The following is a 16,971-nucleotide window of genomic DNA, read 5'->3' as shown; positions in this document are numbered from 1 at the left end:
AAAAACATTCTGTTACATAGATATAACCAAGTCTATTTGTCCATTCACCTCCTGAAGGACATCATCACTGCTTCTAAATTCTGGCACTTAAGGAGAAAGCTGTCGTAAATGTTTCTGTGCAGGTTTTTGTGTAAATGTAAATACTCGATTCATTTGGGTCCTTTGATTCCAATATTTTGAGGGCTGGATTGTATGGTAAGAATGTATTTCATTTCCAAAGACACAGCCCATATTCACAGAGTTTCTGAAGATGGTAGCTGAGAGCATGTCTGCCTACTGAAGACTCAAGACAAGTAAAGGGGTGGAATTATAGATGCCAGTTAGAAAGATGACTCTAAGACAAAAACCAGGTAAGGTTCTTAGAGTTGAAAGCTCCTTCTTAGAGTTGAAAGCTGGTCCTGAGAATTAAATGGATACAAGACATAGTCACAGGAGAGAAGCATACATATTTATTCCCCATAAGTTGTATGTGACACAGTGCACCTTCCTAAGGAAATGAAGAAAGACCAAGAGAAGTGACAAAACCTAAATGTTTTTCTATTGGTTTGAGAAAAGAGAGGTGATTGTGGGAAAGGAACTACACTATGTAGGGAGGCTAAGGGTGGTAACAATGATGTTGAATAAGGTCTATTTGTACAGAATTCTCTCATTCTCAATTTTCTGTCCTTGATAATGATGTCACCCTCCTTCTAGGGAGGCAGGACATCATCAGTGGGGGTTAAGGAAGGGAAAGGACATTTTACATACATATATACATATATGCATATACCCATACAGACAGAAAAATAGGCAAAGACAGAGAGACTGAGAGACAGAGAGAAAGAATGAACACAAGAGAGAGGGGATGAGTAGACGTCACAGACTTTTCATAAATCAGTCTGTATATTATAACCCAGTTGCAATGTTCATCCACTTGGAGGGGTGGGGATTACACAAGGATGCATTCCAGGAGCCAGGAACCCTGGGAGCCATAATGGGGACAGCCACCACATAGACCAAGATGAAACACTAAGACTTGAGTCTAAATGTACATACCAAGAGGACCTGGAGGGCTGTATGCCAGAGGGGACAACGTCTGAATTTCATTTAATTTCAACCTTCCCAGGGGGGACTGGGAAACAGGCAGGGAGGGGAGTGACTTTCCCTTGATCTCAGAGTAAACCCAGGCTTGTTGCAGTTGTATTCTGTGCTACAGCAGCCCTTTATAAATGTAATCTTTCTTTTGCTAATTCTGTCCATGAGCCATGTGTGATATGAGCCTATGGGCTTTAGAGGCAATACAGGTATATAAGGTCTATACACCTGATGACCTCCCTAGAATGTAGACACCAGAATGACCCCCACATTCAGATGGGGAATTGGGGGACCCTGAGAGGTACATGGCTTGCTGAGGGTCACATGACTGTTGAAAAGGAGCAGTCGGGTCTGAACCCAGCTATGTCCTCAAAGTTGGGGTCCTTACCGCACCCAGGCCTCCCTAAAGCTATGGAGTGGGTTGTGTTGGTATCACTGTGCGTGGACATGGCATATAGTCATCAGCCCAAAGGTGCCCTTGAGGAGCTTTGTGAAAGGAGGAGGCCCAGGTAAGGGGACCCCATGAAGTGGCCTCATTTCCCTGGCAACAAAACCAACAATCTTGGAACCTGAATAACAAGGCAACCACATCTAGAGATGCCCCCTAGCCAGCTAACTTGAAACTCTCAAATGGACATGTTCTGCTGTGTCCCAATGTTCCGAGATCGTGTCCTCAGGAGAACCCATGGTGATAGCCTTTACTGACACTGCTGACATTGGGTCAGGTCTCACCCCAGACACCTATGGCTATTTGCCTAGAGGGACCCAAAGGTAACACAGGGAGGCCCAGAGTGGACTAGCCCAGGCCAGGACACCACTCTGATTCCACTTGGGTAGTCTTATAACTTCACATAGATAATGAATTTTAGCCTAATTCATTATTGATATCAAGTTATAAAAGACTACAAACTATGTAGTTTGTATTAAAATGCAGATATATTTCTGAGTCACTCAGAAACAGCAACACACTTTATATTCTTGGGCTCCAAAATCCATGTGGATGGTGACTGCAGCCATAAAATTAAAAGATGCTTGCTCCTTGGAAGAAAAGCTATGACAAACCAAGACAGTGTATTAAAAAGGAGAGACAGATATTACTTTGCCAACAAAGGTCCATATAGTCAAAGCTATGGTTTTTCCAGTAGTCATGTATGGATGTGAGAGTTCGACCATGAAGAAGGTTGAGCACTGAAGAACTGATGCTTTCAAACTGTGGTGCTGGAGAAGACTCTTAAGAGTCACTTGGGTAGCAAGGAGATCAAACCAGTTAATCCTAAAGGAAATCAACCCTGAATATTCATTGGTAGGACTGAAGCTGAAGCTGAAGCTACCATACATTGGCCACCTGATACAGAGAACTGATTCATTGGGAAAGACCCTGATGCTTGGAAAGATTGAGGGCAGAAGGAGAAGGAAGCAACAGAGAATGAGGTGGTTGAATGGCATCCTCAACACAACGGACTTGAGTTTGAGCAAATTTGAGGAGATGGTGAAGGACAGGGAAGCCTGGCATGCTGTAGTCTATGGGGTCGCAAAGAGTGTGATATGACTCAGCAACTGAACAACAGCAACAATATTTCTGAGTATGTAGTTCAAACTCTTGTAATAAAAGTTTTACTTTTTACTTTTGTCTGTAGTAATATTTCCTCTTACCCTTTGTAGCTCAGAGATCACCTAACGTACATCTCAAACATAATAGACTTACTTCTGAAGGCAAACACAAAAGAATGTGTAACTGCAACCTTTTTTTGGTGGTGGGAAGTTGGAAATAATTAGAGTTAGTTAGGACCTCTGTTTTAGGAAGATAAAGGATAAAGCTATTACAGAAGAGGTTCCAAAATAAAGTGAATCAAACAAATTAAAAGATTATTTTTTTCTGAAGCTCAATAGTATTGGATGGTCCAGAGTGAAAAACCCAAGTTCCTTGCCTACTGTTGCTTTGTTATCTCCTAGGGATTTATTCCGGAGAACGCAATGGCAACCCACTCCAGTACTCTTGCCTGGAAAATCCCATGGACAGAGGAGCCTGGTGGGCTGCTACCCCAAGGGGTCGCAAAGAGTCAGACACGACTGAGCGACTTCACTTTCACTTTTCACTTTCATTCATTGGAGAAGGAAATGGCAACCCACTCCAGTATTCTTGCCTGGAGAATCCCAGGGACGGGGGAGCTGGTGGGCTGCCGTCTCTGGGGTCGCACAGAGTCGGACATGACTGAAGCGATGCAGCAGCAGCAGCAGCAGGAATTTATTCAATCAACCATCATTCAGTCCTTATCTGTGGCAAACACTGATAATTGCTCTTCGATACCTATCCTTTTCTACCTTTGAACAAGTTCATGTTTTAAATATTTGACTGTTCATGTAATATAGAGATTACATTTTTTTCCATTTATTTTATTTTATTTTTTAACTTTACAATATTGTATTGGTTTTGCCATATATCAACATGATCTGCCACAGGTATACACGTGTTCCCCATCCTGAACCCTCCTCCCTCCTCCCTCCCTGTATCATCCCTCTGGGTCGTCCCAGTGCACCAGCCCCAAGCATCCAGTATCGTGCATCGAACCTGGTCTGGCGACTCGTTTCATATATGATATTATATATGTTTCAATGCCATTCTCCCAAATCATCCCACCCTCTCCCTCTCCCAAAGAGTCCAAAAGACTGTTCTATACATCAGTGTCTCTTTTGCTGTCTCATACCCCATGAACAGTATGAAAAGGCAAAATGATAGGATACTGAAAGAGAACCTCACCAGATCAGTAGGTGCCCAATATGCTACTGGAGATCAGTGGAGAAATAACTCCAGAAAGAATGAAGGGATGGAGCCAAAGCAAAAAGAATGCCCAGCTGTGGATGTGACTGGTGATAGAAGCAAGGTCCAATGCTGTAAAGAGCAATATTGCATAGGAACCTGGAATGTCAGGTCCATGAATCAAGGCAAATTGGAAGTGGTCAAACAAGAGATGGCAAGAGTGAATGTCGACATTCTAGGAATCAGCGAACCGAAATGGACTGGAATGGGTGAATTTATATCAAATGACCATTATATCTACTACTGCGGGCAGGAATCCCTCAGAAGAAATGGAGTGGCCATCATGGTCAACAAAAGAGTCTGAAATGCAGTACTTGGATGCAATCTCAAAAACAACAGAATGATCTCTGTTCGTTTCCGAGGCAAACCATTCAATATCACAGTAATCCAAGTCTATGCCCCAACCAGTAATGCTGAAGAAGCTGAAGTTGAACGGTTCTATGAAGACCTATAAGACCTTTTAGAACTAACACTCAAAAAAGATGTCCTTTTCATTATAGGGGACTGGAATGCAAAAGTAGGAAGTCAAGAAACACCTGAAGTAACAGGCAAATTTGACCTTGGAATACAGAATAAAGCAGGCCAAAGACTAATAGAGTTTTGCCAAGAAAATGCACTGGTCATAACAAACACCCTCTTCCAACAACACAAGAGAAGACTCTATACATGGACATCACCAGATGGTCAACACCGAAATCAGACTGATTATATTCTTTTCAGCCAAAGATGGAGAAGCTCTATATAGTCAGCAAAAACAAGACCAGGAGCTGACTGTGGCTCAGACCATGAACTCCTTATTGCCAAATTCAGACTTAAATTGAAGAAAGTAGGGAAAACCACTAGACCATTCAGGTATAACCTAAATCAAATCCCTTATGATTATACAGTGGAAGTGAGACATAGATTTAGGGGCCTAGATCTGATAGATAGAGTGCCTGATGAACTATGGAATGAGGTTCGTGACATTGTACAGGAGATGGGGATCAAGACCATCCCCATGGAAAAGAAATGCAAAAAAGCAAAATGGCTGTCTGGGGAGGCCTTACAAATAGCTGTGAAAAGAAGAGAAGCGAAAAGCAAAGGAGAAAAGGAAAGATATAAACATCTGAATGCAGAGTTCCAAAGAATAGCAAGAAGAGATAAGAAAGCCTTCTTCAGCGATCAGTGCAAAGAAATAGAGGAAAACAACAGAATGGGAAAGACTAGGGATCTCTTCAAGAAAATCAGAGATACCAAAGGAACATTTCATGCAAAGATGGGCTTGATAAAGGACAGAAATGGTATGGACCTAACAGAAGCAGAAGATATTAAGAAGAGACGGCAAGAATACACAGAAGAATTGTACAAAAAAAATCTTCATGACCCAGATAATCACGATGGTGTGATCACTGACCTAGAGCCAGACATCCTGGAATGTGAAGTTAAGTGGGCCTTAGAAAGCATCACTACGAACAAAGCTAGAGGAGGTGATGGAATTCCAGTTGAGCTATTCCAAATGCTGAAACATGATGCTGTGAAAGTGCTGCACTCAATATGCAAGCAAATCTGGAAAACTCAGCAGTGGCCACAGGACTGGAAAAGGTCAGTTTTCATTCCAATCCCAAAGAAAGGCAATGCCAAAGAATGCTCAGACTACCGCACAATTGCATTCATTTCACATGCTAGTAAAGTAATGCTCAAAATTCTCCAAGCCAGGCTTCAGCAATACATGAACCATGAACTTCCAGATGTTCAAGCTGGTTTTCAAAAAGGCAGAGGAACCAGAGACCAAATTGCCAACATCTGTTGGATCATGGAAAAAGCAAGAGAGTTCCAGAAAAGCATCTATTTCTGCTTTATTGACTATGCCAAAGCCTTTGCCTGTGTGGATCCCAATAAACTGTGGAAAATTCTGAAAGAGATGGGAATACCAGACCACCTGATCTGCCTCTTGAGAAATTTGTATGCAAGTCAGGAAGCAACAGTTAGAACTGGACATGGAACAACAGACTGGTTCCAAATAGGAAAAGGAGTTCGTCAAGACTGTATATTGTCACCCTGTTTATTTAACTTATATGCAGAGTACATCATGAGAAACGCTGGACTGGAAGAAACACAAACTGGAATCAAGATTGTCGGGAGAAATATCAATAACCTCAGATATGCAGATGACACCACCCTTATGGCAGAAAGTGAAGAGGAACTAAAAAGCCTCTTGATGAAAGTGAAAGAAGAGAGTGAAAAAGTTGGGTTAAAGCTCAACATTCAGAAAACGAAGATCATGGCATCTGGTCCCATCACTTCATGGGAAATAGATGGGGAAACAGTAGAAACAGTGGCTGACTTTATTTTTCTGGGCTCCAAGATCATTGCAGATGGTGACTGCAGCCATGAAGTTAAAAGACCCTTACTCCTTGGAAGGAAAGTTATGACCAACCTAGATAGCATATTGAAAAGCAGAGACATTACTTTGTCAACAAAGGTCCATCTAGTCAAGGCTATGGTTTTTCCTGTGGTCATGTATGGATGTGAGAGTTGGACTGTGAAGAAGGCTGAGCGCCGAAGAATTGATGCTTTTGAACTGTGGTGTTGGAGAAGACTCTTGAGAGTCCCTTGGCCTGCAAGGAGATCCAACCAGTCCATTCTGAAGGAGATCAGCCCTGGGATTTCTTTGGAAGGAATGATGCTAAAGCTGAAACTCCAGTACTTTGGCCACCTCATGCGAAGAGTTGACTCATTGGAAAAGACTCTGATGCTGGGAGGGATTGGGGGCAAGAAGAGAAGGGGACGACAGAGGATGAGATGGCCTAGATGGCATCACTGACTTGATGGACGTGAGTCTGAGTGAACTCCGGGAGTTGATGATGGACAGGGAGGCCTGGCGTGCTGCAAGTCATGGGGTCGCAAAGAGTCGGACACGACTGAGGGACTGATCTGATCTGATCTGATCTGATACAGGGTTATTGTTGCTACAAAGCCACAGTCATCAAGACAGTATGGTACTGGCACAAAGACAGAAATATAGATCAATGGAACAAAATAGAAAGCCCAGAGATAAATCCACGCACCTATGGACACCTTATCTTTGACAAAGGAGGCAAGAATATACAATGGATTAAAGACAATCTCTTTAACAAGTGGTGCTGGGAAAACTGGTCAACCACTTGTAAAAGAATGAAACTAGAACACTTCTAACACCATACACAAAAATAAACTCAAAACAGATTAAAGATCTAAACATAAGACCAGAAATTTTAAAACTCCTAGAGGAGAACATAGGCAAAACACTCTCCGACATACATCACAGCAGAATCCTCTATGACCCACCTCCCAGAATATTGGAAATAAAAGCAAAAATAAACAAATGGGACCTAATTAAACTTAAAAGCTTCTGCACATCAAAGGAAACTATAAGCAAGGTGAAAAGACAGCCTTCAGAACAGGAGTAAATAATAGCAAATGAAGCAACTGACAAACAACTAATCTCAAAAATATACAAGCAACTCCTACAGCTCAACTCCAGAAAAATAAATGACCCAATCAAAAAATGGGCCAAAGAACTAAATAGACATTTCTCCAAAGAAGACATACTGATGGCTAACAAACACATGAAAAGATGCTCAACATCACTCATTATCAGAGAAATGCAAATCAAAACCACTATGAGGTACCATTTCACGCCGGTCAGAACAGCTGCGATCCAAAAGTCTACAAGCACTAAATGCTGGAGAGGGTGTGGAGAAAAGGGAACCCTCTTACACTGTTGGTGGGAATGCAAACTAGTACAGCCACTATGGAGAACAGTGTGGAGATTCCTTAAGAAACTGGAAATAGAACTGCTGTATGACCCAGCAATCCCACTGCTGGGCATACACACTGAGGAAACCAGAATTGAAAGAGACACGTGTACCCCAATGTTCATAATAGAGATTACATTTTTCAATCACATGTGATCAAAGTGTCAGTGAGTTGATAATTGTTGAAGCTGGGTGATGGATACAGGATTATTACACTATTCTTTTTACTTCTATATATGCTTAAAATTTTCCATAATAAAAAGGTTCTACCACAGTTAAAATTTTAAGTGTTTTTTTTTTCCTTTTTAACTGAAAGTGAAAGTTACTCAGTCATGTCTGACTCTTTGTAACCCCATGGACTATAGCCTATCAGGCTTTTCGGTCCATGGAATTCTCCATGGCAAGAATACTGGAATGGATAGCCTTTCCCTTCTCCAGACGATCTTCCTGACCCAGGGATCAAACCCCATCTCCCGCATTCTCCTACTGTCTGAGCCACTAAGGAAGCCCTTTTAACTGAAGTTAGATGATATCAAGTGTTGTGTTAATTTCTGCCATACATCAAAAACATTCATCAAAAACATTTACACGTTCTTTTTCCTATTATGGTTTATGACAGGATATTGAAAATAAATTTCCTGTGCTATATAGTAGGACCTTGTTGTTTATTCATTTTACATATACTAGTTTGCATCTACTAACCCAGAACTGTTTTACAGTTTTAACCTACCTGGATTTTTTCAAATTGCAAAAAATTAAAGAATTAATATTGGATAGCATAATAAATTTGCATTTTTGCCTGTTATCATGAAGTTATTTAAACATACTTTTTCATTTTTATTTTTATTTTTTTAATTTAAATTTATTTATTTTAATTGGAGGCTAATTACTTTACAATATTGTATTTGTTTTGCCACACATCAGCATGAATCCACCAGGGGCATACACATGTTTCCCATCCTGAACCCCCCTTCCACCTCCCTCCCCATACCATCCCTCTGGGTCATCCCAGTGCACCAGCCCCGTGCATCCTGTATCATGCAACAAACCTGGACTGGCGATTCGTTTCTTATATGATATTATACATGTTTCAATGCCATTCTAGCAAATCATCCCACCCTCTCCCTCTCCCACAGAGTCCAAAAGACTGTTCTATACATCAGTGTCTCTTTTGCTGTCCTGTATACAGGGTTATCGTTACCATCTTTCTAAATTCCATATATATGCATTAGTATACTGTATTGGTGTTTTTCTTTCTGGCTTACTTCACTCTGTATAATAGGCTCCAGTTTCCTAAAATATCTTTTTTGTATTTTATCTTTTATCATTTTATTTCTATAATCACAAATATTATTTAAAATTGAACAGAAAAAGGAATTCCCTGGTGGTGTAATGGATGGGAATCTGCCTGCCAATGCTGGGGACATGAGTTCAGTCCCTGGTCCAGGAAGATTCTACATGCCACAGTGCAACTAAGCCCACAGGCCACAACTTCTGAGCACATGCTCGTGAGCCCTCAAGCCGCAACAAATGAGCCCCTGTGCCGCAACTATTGAAGCCCATATACCTTAGAGCCAGCAAGCTGCAACTACTGAGCCCATGTGCTGCAACTACTGAGCCGTGTGCTGCAGCTAGGTGCCCGTGTGCACACAGATCCTGTGTTCCACAGCAGGAGACACCACCGCAGTGAGAAGCCCATGCAACACTGCAGTGAGTAGTAGCCCCCACTCTTCACAGCTAGAGAAAGCACACATGAGCAATGAGGACCCAGTGCAGTCAAAAGTAACAAATGAATACATACCTATTTCTAAAAAAATTAACAAAAAGATAAGAAAAAGAAGGAAGGAGGGGAAAGAGAAAGGAATAACAAGATTTAAAACTAAGAAACCGTAGTTTTAAGATTTCTAAATCTTAAAAGAGAGACTCTGTTTATAGAGTCTCTTATAGAAAAGCCTCTATCTTCATCTTGAGAAACTCTTAGCCACCCAAGGGTACCTCTTGCAACCCACTGAAACAAGAGTAGAAACAAACTCATTCAGATCAGAGCAGGTCTCCTGCTTAAGGGCCTCTCCAGGGACCGCCAACACTCTCCAAGGTCTAGGGCTGAGATCAGGTCCCTCTGGCCATTGTTATTTTGGAGGCAAAGTCAAGAAATTTTCTCATTGGACAGAAGGACTATAGGGATATTTCCTTGCTCAAAATCTCCACCTCTGCATCTTCTAAAGGAAAGACAAAGTTGTTGGTAGTCCATGAAGCCCTAGCCATATCTGTGGCTTTTGCTCCAGTGTTAGAAAGAATCCCAAATATCCACCACTGAGAGTGTCTCTTGTTGTAGGGAACCCATGTGAAGACAAATATTCTTCTCATTCAGCTCCATCTTATCTTAAAACTATCCAATCTGGGAACTCCTGAGTATACAAGCCATAAATAGAGATCGGATTCTCATTTATCCTCCTCCTGAGTTACCCTTCAAGGGGACAGAGGGGAAGACAATATCTTGCTTTGCTCTGCACTAAATCCTCTTGACTGTTCATTTTGCCACATGTTCTAGGTGGTCTTTTATCTCCCCTCTTTTTCTCTTTTACTATCTCTGTGATGCACAGAACGTGGTCCAAATTTGACCTGGCTTCATCCAAATCCTCTAGTACCAACTCAGAGAATAGCACAGTCGTCATGGACCCTCATGTTAAGTGATGAGATTACAGTACAAACAGTGGACATTATAAATTCACAGAATCTTGGAATGGGAAGCCCTTGGAGTCACTGCAGTACACAACCCTTGCCTCCCACTTGACGGCTTCCTCCTGCCTGACTTCCATGAAAACAACTACTCCTGTGCCACTTCTGCTTCTGTTGACACAGAAGGGGAGAAAGTTTCCATTTAGTACCAGAGATACTCAAGGAAGATTGGCTCCCAATCTGTAGAATTTCTAAGCTGGAACAGATTTTAATTTGTCTAGTTTTTCCAGATTTTCTTTTAATGAGAAACTCAAGTGACTGATTCATGAACTCACAGTGACAGAGAACGGCTTTGTGCCATCATCCACTGTCACAGTACCTCTACCAATCACTCAAACCTGCATCATGGACTATGAGCCTTAGGTCAGCCAAAATCTTTATTGCTTACTCACTATGCCAGTGAGTCTTCCTGTGCTTTGAATTCAGTTACTTTGGGAACTGGAGAAGAGCACTTCTCAGTGCTCTGGAGGCTATTTACAACTCCCTTCCTTTCCTTCTCCAGTCTGAATAATCTCTTTTCTCTTCTTCCTTTCTAGGTGTGAGCCTCTCCATCTTCCTTCCCACCATCTCCACCGCAGCCAGTAGATTATTGCTTTGAGCTGGGCAGGACTGATGAGGTCTGACATAGCAAGGTTGCCTCTGCTACACAATCTGATCTGGGTCAGCCCTGAGGCTTTATTCGTAACACCTCATCTCAAGCCATTCTCTGAGACTCATAGCACATTGGAGCATTCTTTTCTGTTCTTGTCCTTCTAAAGAGAAACTCCAGTGCTCCATGGAAGCTGGCAACACAACCACAGTCACTTTCTTTATTCTCCAAGGACTATCCAACAACCCTCAGATCCAGGTAGTACTCTTTGTAATATTCCTGGTGATTTACCTCCTGATCCTCACAGTGAACCTGCTGATGCTGCTGGTGATCAGGACTGACTCCCACCTCCACACCCCTATGTACTTCTTCCTCAGTCACCTCTCCTGCCTGGATGCTTTCTATGCCTCAATCATTGTGCCTAAGCTGCTAAAGAACCTGCTTTCCAAGTGGAAGACTATATGCTTTCTTGACTGTTTCATCCAGATCTTCTTTGTTATATTTCTTGGGGCCACTGAAACTTGCCTCCTTTCAGTCATGGCCTATGACCGGTACCAGGCTGTGTGCCACCCGCTGCTGTATGTGGTGACCATAAATAAGAAGGTGTGTGCTGGCCTTGCGGGAGCCTCCTGGGCCATAGGAATGGGGACTGGCCTGCTTAATACCATCCTCCTGGCTCAGCAGCACTTCTGTGGCCCCAACCTAATCCGCAGTTTTGCCTGCGAGCTTCCTCCAGTGCTCCTGTTGGCCTGTTCTGACCCCTACATTAGTGTGTTCTCCATCCTGACCACCATGGTGGTCCTGGGCCTTGGCACCTTTGTCATATTGGTGAGTTCTTACACCCGTATTATCCTGACAGCCCTGGGAATGAACTCTGCCACAGGTTGGAACAAGATCTTCTCTACCTGCTCATCCCATTTTCTTGTGGTCATCATATTTTATGGTTCTGGAATTTTCAGGTATGTCATTGCTAAAACTTTGCCTACAAATGCAGTGTGTTTTTCACCCTAAGTAAACTTGCCCTGTAGACAGAGCATTGCAAAGTGGCAAGAAAAGAATTATACTGGAATCAATAAGCCTAGGTTCTAGTTCTGGCTCCGCTGTGGACCTAATGCGTGAATTATTTTTTTTTTAATCCATTTTCTTTCTGAGGCCTCAATTGTCTAACTCTGCAAAATAAGTTTATACAAGAAGTAAAGACTTTCTTACTTTCATTAACCTATGATTTCAGAGTCATCAAAAGAAAATAATACAGACTTTTGCTAGACTTTTATTAGTGCTAGACAAAAATAAATAAATTATATCATCCTTGCAACAGATGCCATTTCTCTTTCCTACTGGAAATTGGTGTCTCCACAGCTTATTTCTGCCTTAACTATTTATTAGGTGTTTATTACATAACAGCTGATTTACATAATCAAGCTCAATTTTAGTATACATCACACCACACCAAAAGAGAAATATTATTAATCTCATTTTCTGATAAGAAACTTGATTTTTAGGAGTAACCAAGTACCCTACAAAACTTTCCAGAACAAGCTAGGAATGAAGCCAAAATAAAAACCAAGTCTTACTGACTGGACACCTCAAGCTCTTTTCTACTACGTTTCTCTGAAATATAAACAGCAATACCTGATGAGTCCTTGCTTCCCAGGGAACAGAGTAACTATGGCCTATACTCTCTACTAGTGAACTGGAGATGGATTTACTAAAATTGCTCTAAACTTCTCTCACCTGCTTTTTTTTTTTTTTTTTCTGGACAGAAGTCATAGGGTGTGAAAGGATAAGGAATGGTCTAGGAGAGCTCACCTGAGCCTGTGGGAAAATCTCTTGAGCTCTCTTTGTCTCTGTATCCTCATTTTCCCAAGAGGGTAGGAGATTTCTCCCACCTATTTCACAGATATGTTAGGAGTATGAAATTAAAAGATTAAAAAATGACAGTAAGATGAATATCTTTCTTAATCAAGCACACCAAACCCAAAAAAGAATGTTCCAATAATAATGGAACAACTGCAAAAATTTGTTTTCCAATGCTTCTTTGGGAAATACTCCTTGTGATACTTAACAAAGTACATCCTTTTAATTCTTACTATTTTGGAATCATATCTCATGCTAAATACATTTTTATAGTTCACTTTATTTACAAAGCTTGGCTTCTTTTCTAAGCCAAAGACAAATATGTTTAAAAGGACAAAATTTTATTCCACTAAGCATTGTAAAAATAAAGTGCTGTGATTCTGGGTTAATTCCCCATAAATGTTTGGAAAAAATGACAACATTATTGGACTAGCATATAGTTTTGCATATGCTAGCCCAACAATGGAACTATCACCACAAGATGGGAACATACAGTTGTGCATATGAGAAAAAAAAAGAGAAAAAAAATCCTCATCATCATCATAACTATTAAGAAAAGACACTTTGAAATGTATGAAGTACGAGAGAAATGCATGAAATCATTTTTAGTTCTATTCTAACCCGTAGCACTTCATATACTGCAGAACGTCCTTTTGCCTCGGGGTAGCTCCTATAATGTTTTGCATTAGATAATTCATGTATGGAAGTGTTTGAAGGCAGAAATGACAGACTTCTCACTGATAATACAGTCATTTCTAGATGCTTCTATCGGTGATAGCTGACTCAGCCCTGAGGATGCTCTTTGCAGAATCTAGGATGGAATGGACCCTGGCTGCCAACAGCATTGTGGTCATTGTCCTGAGCTCATTTTTTCCCTTTGTGCAATTCCCTTCAAGGTACATGACTCCAGCTTCTGGCTCAGCCCTGGAGCAAGTGCTATCCATGCAGTACAGTGTGGTGACCCCCCTACTGAACCCCCTTATCTACAGTCTGAAGAACCAGGAGGTGAAGGCAGCTCTTAGGAGGACATTAGCCAGGAAACCTAGTTTTACCTTCTAAGCCAAGCTCTACTGCAGCCTCATAAAAGGAGGAAAAGTCATGAGAAAGGAGAGGAGACAGAAAACCTTCATCTCAAAGCTATCTCAGCATGAAAAACAGAAGCCTTAGTTGCTCTGACCCCAGTGCCCTCCCCTAGTCAAGCAAAATGGAAAAACCTCCACAAATATACAGTGGATTAAAGACAATCTCTTTAACAAGTGGTGCTGGGAAATCTGGTCAACCACTTGTAAAAGAATGAAACTAGAACACTTTCTAACACCATATACAAAAATAAACTCAAAATGGATTAAAGATCTCAACGTAAGACCAGAAACTATAAAACTCCTAGAGGAGAACATAGGCAAAACACTCTCTGACATACATCACAGCAGGATCCTCTATGACCCACCTCCCAGAATATTGGAAATAAAAGCAAAAATAAACAAATGGGACCTAATTAAACTTAAAAGCTTCTGCACATCAAAGGAAACTATTAGCAAGGTGAAAAGACAGCCTTCAGAATGGGAGAAAATAATAGCAAATGAAGCAACCGACAAACAACTAATCTCAAAAATATACAAGCAACTCCTACAGCTCAACTCCAGAAAAATAAATGACCCAATCAAAAAATGGGCCAAAGATCTAAATAGACATTTCTCCAAAGAAGACATACAGATGGCTAACAAACACATGAAAAGATGCTCAACATCACTCCTTATCAGAGAAATGCAAATCAAAACCACTATGAGGTACCATTTCACGCCAGTCAGAATGGCTGCGATCCAAAAGTCTACAAATAATAAATGCTGGAGAGGGTGTGGAGAAAAGGGAACCCTCTTACACTGTTGGTGGGAATGCAAACTAGTACAGCCACTATGGAGAACAGTGTGGAGATTCCTTAAAAAACTGGAAATAGAACTGCCTTATGATCCAGCAATCCCACTGCTTGGCATACACACCGAGGAAACCAGAAGGGAAAGAGACACGTGTACCCCAATGTTCATCGCAGCACTGTTTATAATAGCCAGGACATGGAAGCTACCGAGATGTCCATCAGCAGATGAATGGATAAGAAAGCTGTGGTACATATACACAATGGAGTATTACTCAGCCATTAAAAAGAATACATTTGAATCAGTTCTAATGAGGTGGATGAAACTGGAGCCTATTATACAGAGTGAAGTAAGCCAGAAGGAAAAACATAAATACAGTATACTAACGCATATATATGGAATTTAGAAAGATGGTAATGATAACCCTGTATACGAGACAGCAAAAGAGACACTGATGTATGGAGCAGTCTTATGGACTCTGTGGGAGAGGGAGAGGGTGGGAAGATTTGGGAGAATGGCATTGAAACACGTGAAATGTCATGTATGAAACGAGATGCCAGTCCAGGGTCAGTGCACAATGCTGGATGCTTGGGGCTGGTGCGCTGGGATGGCCCAGGGGGATGGTATGGGGAGGGGGGTGGGAGGAGGGTTCAGGACGGGGAGCACGTGTATACCTGAAATTTTTTTAATTTAAAAAAAAAAATGAAAAAAAAAAAATAAAGTGAAATTGATTTTCAGGAAAAAAAAAAAAAACCAATGGCAGCCATCCACAGAGGACCCAGTCACCACACAAGAAAATCTTCTCAATAAACATATGAAGGATCTTCAAAGAACTAAAAATGAAGCCACCATATATATCAGCAATTCCATTTCTGGGAATACATTCAAAGGAAATGAAACCAATAACTCAGAAAGGTATCTGCACCCCCATGTTCATGACAGCATTATTTACAACACCCAACACATAGAAAGAACCTAGGTTTCCTTAATGGATGAATGGATAAAGAAGGCATAGATAAAGCAATGGAATATTATTCAGCTGTAAAAATTAGGAAACTCTACTATTTGTGATGACACGCATGGACCATGAAGGCATTTTGCTCAGTGAAATGTCAGACAAATAAAGACAAATGCAATATGATCTCACATACATGAGGAATCTAGGGAAAACCAAACTCTTAGGGAAAAAAAGGTCAAACATATGGTTATCAGAGATGGAGGGTAGGAGGAAAGGCAATTGGAGGAAAGTAATTAAAAGGTACAAATTTCCAGTGTAAGGTAAATATTAACTTGTACTATATGATGACTATAGTTAACAGCATTGTATGATATATACAAAATCTGATAAGAAAGTAAATCCCAACTAGTAACATCACAAGGAGAAAAGTTTTTTTTTTTCTTTTCTTCTTGCTTTTCTTTATCTTATACCTTTATGAGATGATGGAATATTTTGAGGAATAGAGAAGAGTTTTATATGAGCCAAACTGAGGACTATAGCCCAGAAGACAGCCTCTCAGATAACTCTGAGAAACTGCTCCACTGAAGCATGATTTTTAGCATAGTCATATATCTTATCAGAACACAGAACACACATCAAACATTACCTGGGTATATTCCTTCAAGCTTCCAAAAGAGACAGGATAAGTAGATATAGAATGAGACAGCAGGACCCTGGTGTCTAGGAAAGGAACCTTTCTTCAAGGGAGTTAAACACAGATGTCATATCTTTATCTTCAAAACAGATATTCTTTACCTTAATGATTGAAGCAGACCTACTGTGTGTGTTTGACAGGCTCTTCAGGTTCACACAAACTCCAGGCTGAACCATATATAAGCCAAAATGACTTCCCCAAAACTCAATGTGTGAAATTTTCTCAACCATAGCTAACTTTCAAGATTTTCCTGATTAGAAATTTTTAGATGATGGATATTAACTGAACCTATTGCAATACACATTTATATGTGTGTGTATGTGTGTGTGTGTGTGTATTTATATTCTCATGCTGTGCACCTTAAACTTACATATTAATATAGGTCAATCAGCTCTCCTTAAACTGGGGGAAAAACAGTAAAGAAAATCTTCACAGCTCCAACAGCCATTTCCACTATCTTTCTCCTCTCATTTCTTACCGTTTCAACCCCTCCTCTTTTGCCTCTCCTTCAATCTTTTACTTTTGTTTATGCACAAAGCAGAAATCCAACCATTAGCAAATTTCCCACTTCATTCTGGGAGAGTCTTATCTTAGT

General features: G+C 40.9%; 1 protein-coding gene across 1 annotated transcript; it reads left to right on the top strand.

Annotated features, from left to right (window-relative positions):
* The first annotated feature begins 11,182 nt into the window (after positions 1 to 11,182).
* On the top strand, positions 11,183 to 13,912 carry LOC133248661 (olfactory receptor 8S1-like). Its single transcript, XM_061419030.1, has 2 exons — positions 11,183 to 11,955; positions 13,750 to 13,912. Exons 1-2 carry the CDS (start codon positions 11,183 to 11,185, stop codon positions 13,910 to 13,912), a joined length of 936 nt encoding a protein of 311 aa, XP_061275014.1.
* The last annotated feature ends 3,059 nt before the right edge of the window (positions 13,913 to 16,971 follow it).

Source organism: Bos javanicus, chromosome 5 (assembly GCF_032452875.1).
Source record: "Bos javanicus breed banteng chromosome 5, ARS-OSU_banteng_1.0, whole genome shotgun sequence".
In the NCBI taxonomy this organism is placed as follows: domain Eukaryota; kingdom Metazoa; phylum Chordata; class Mammalia; order Artiodactyla; family Bovidae; genus Bos; species Bos javanicus.
The sequence above is the reverse complement of the archived record's forward strand: the minus strand, read 5'-3'. Positions and strand labels throughout refer to the sequence as shown.

Coding starts and splice junctions, on each gene's coding strand:
- LOC133248661 (XM_061419030.1), top strand. CDS start 11,183: ATGGAAGCTGGCAACACAACCACAGTCACTTTCTTTATTCTCCAAGGA. Junction 11,956..13,749: donor TATGGTTCTGGAATTTTCAG/GTATGTCATTGC, acceptor ATTCCCTTCAAG/GTACATGACTCCAGCTTCTG.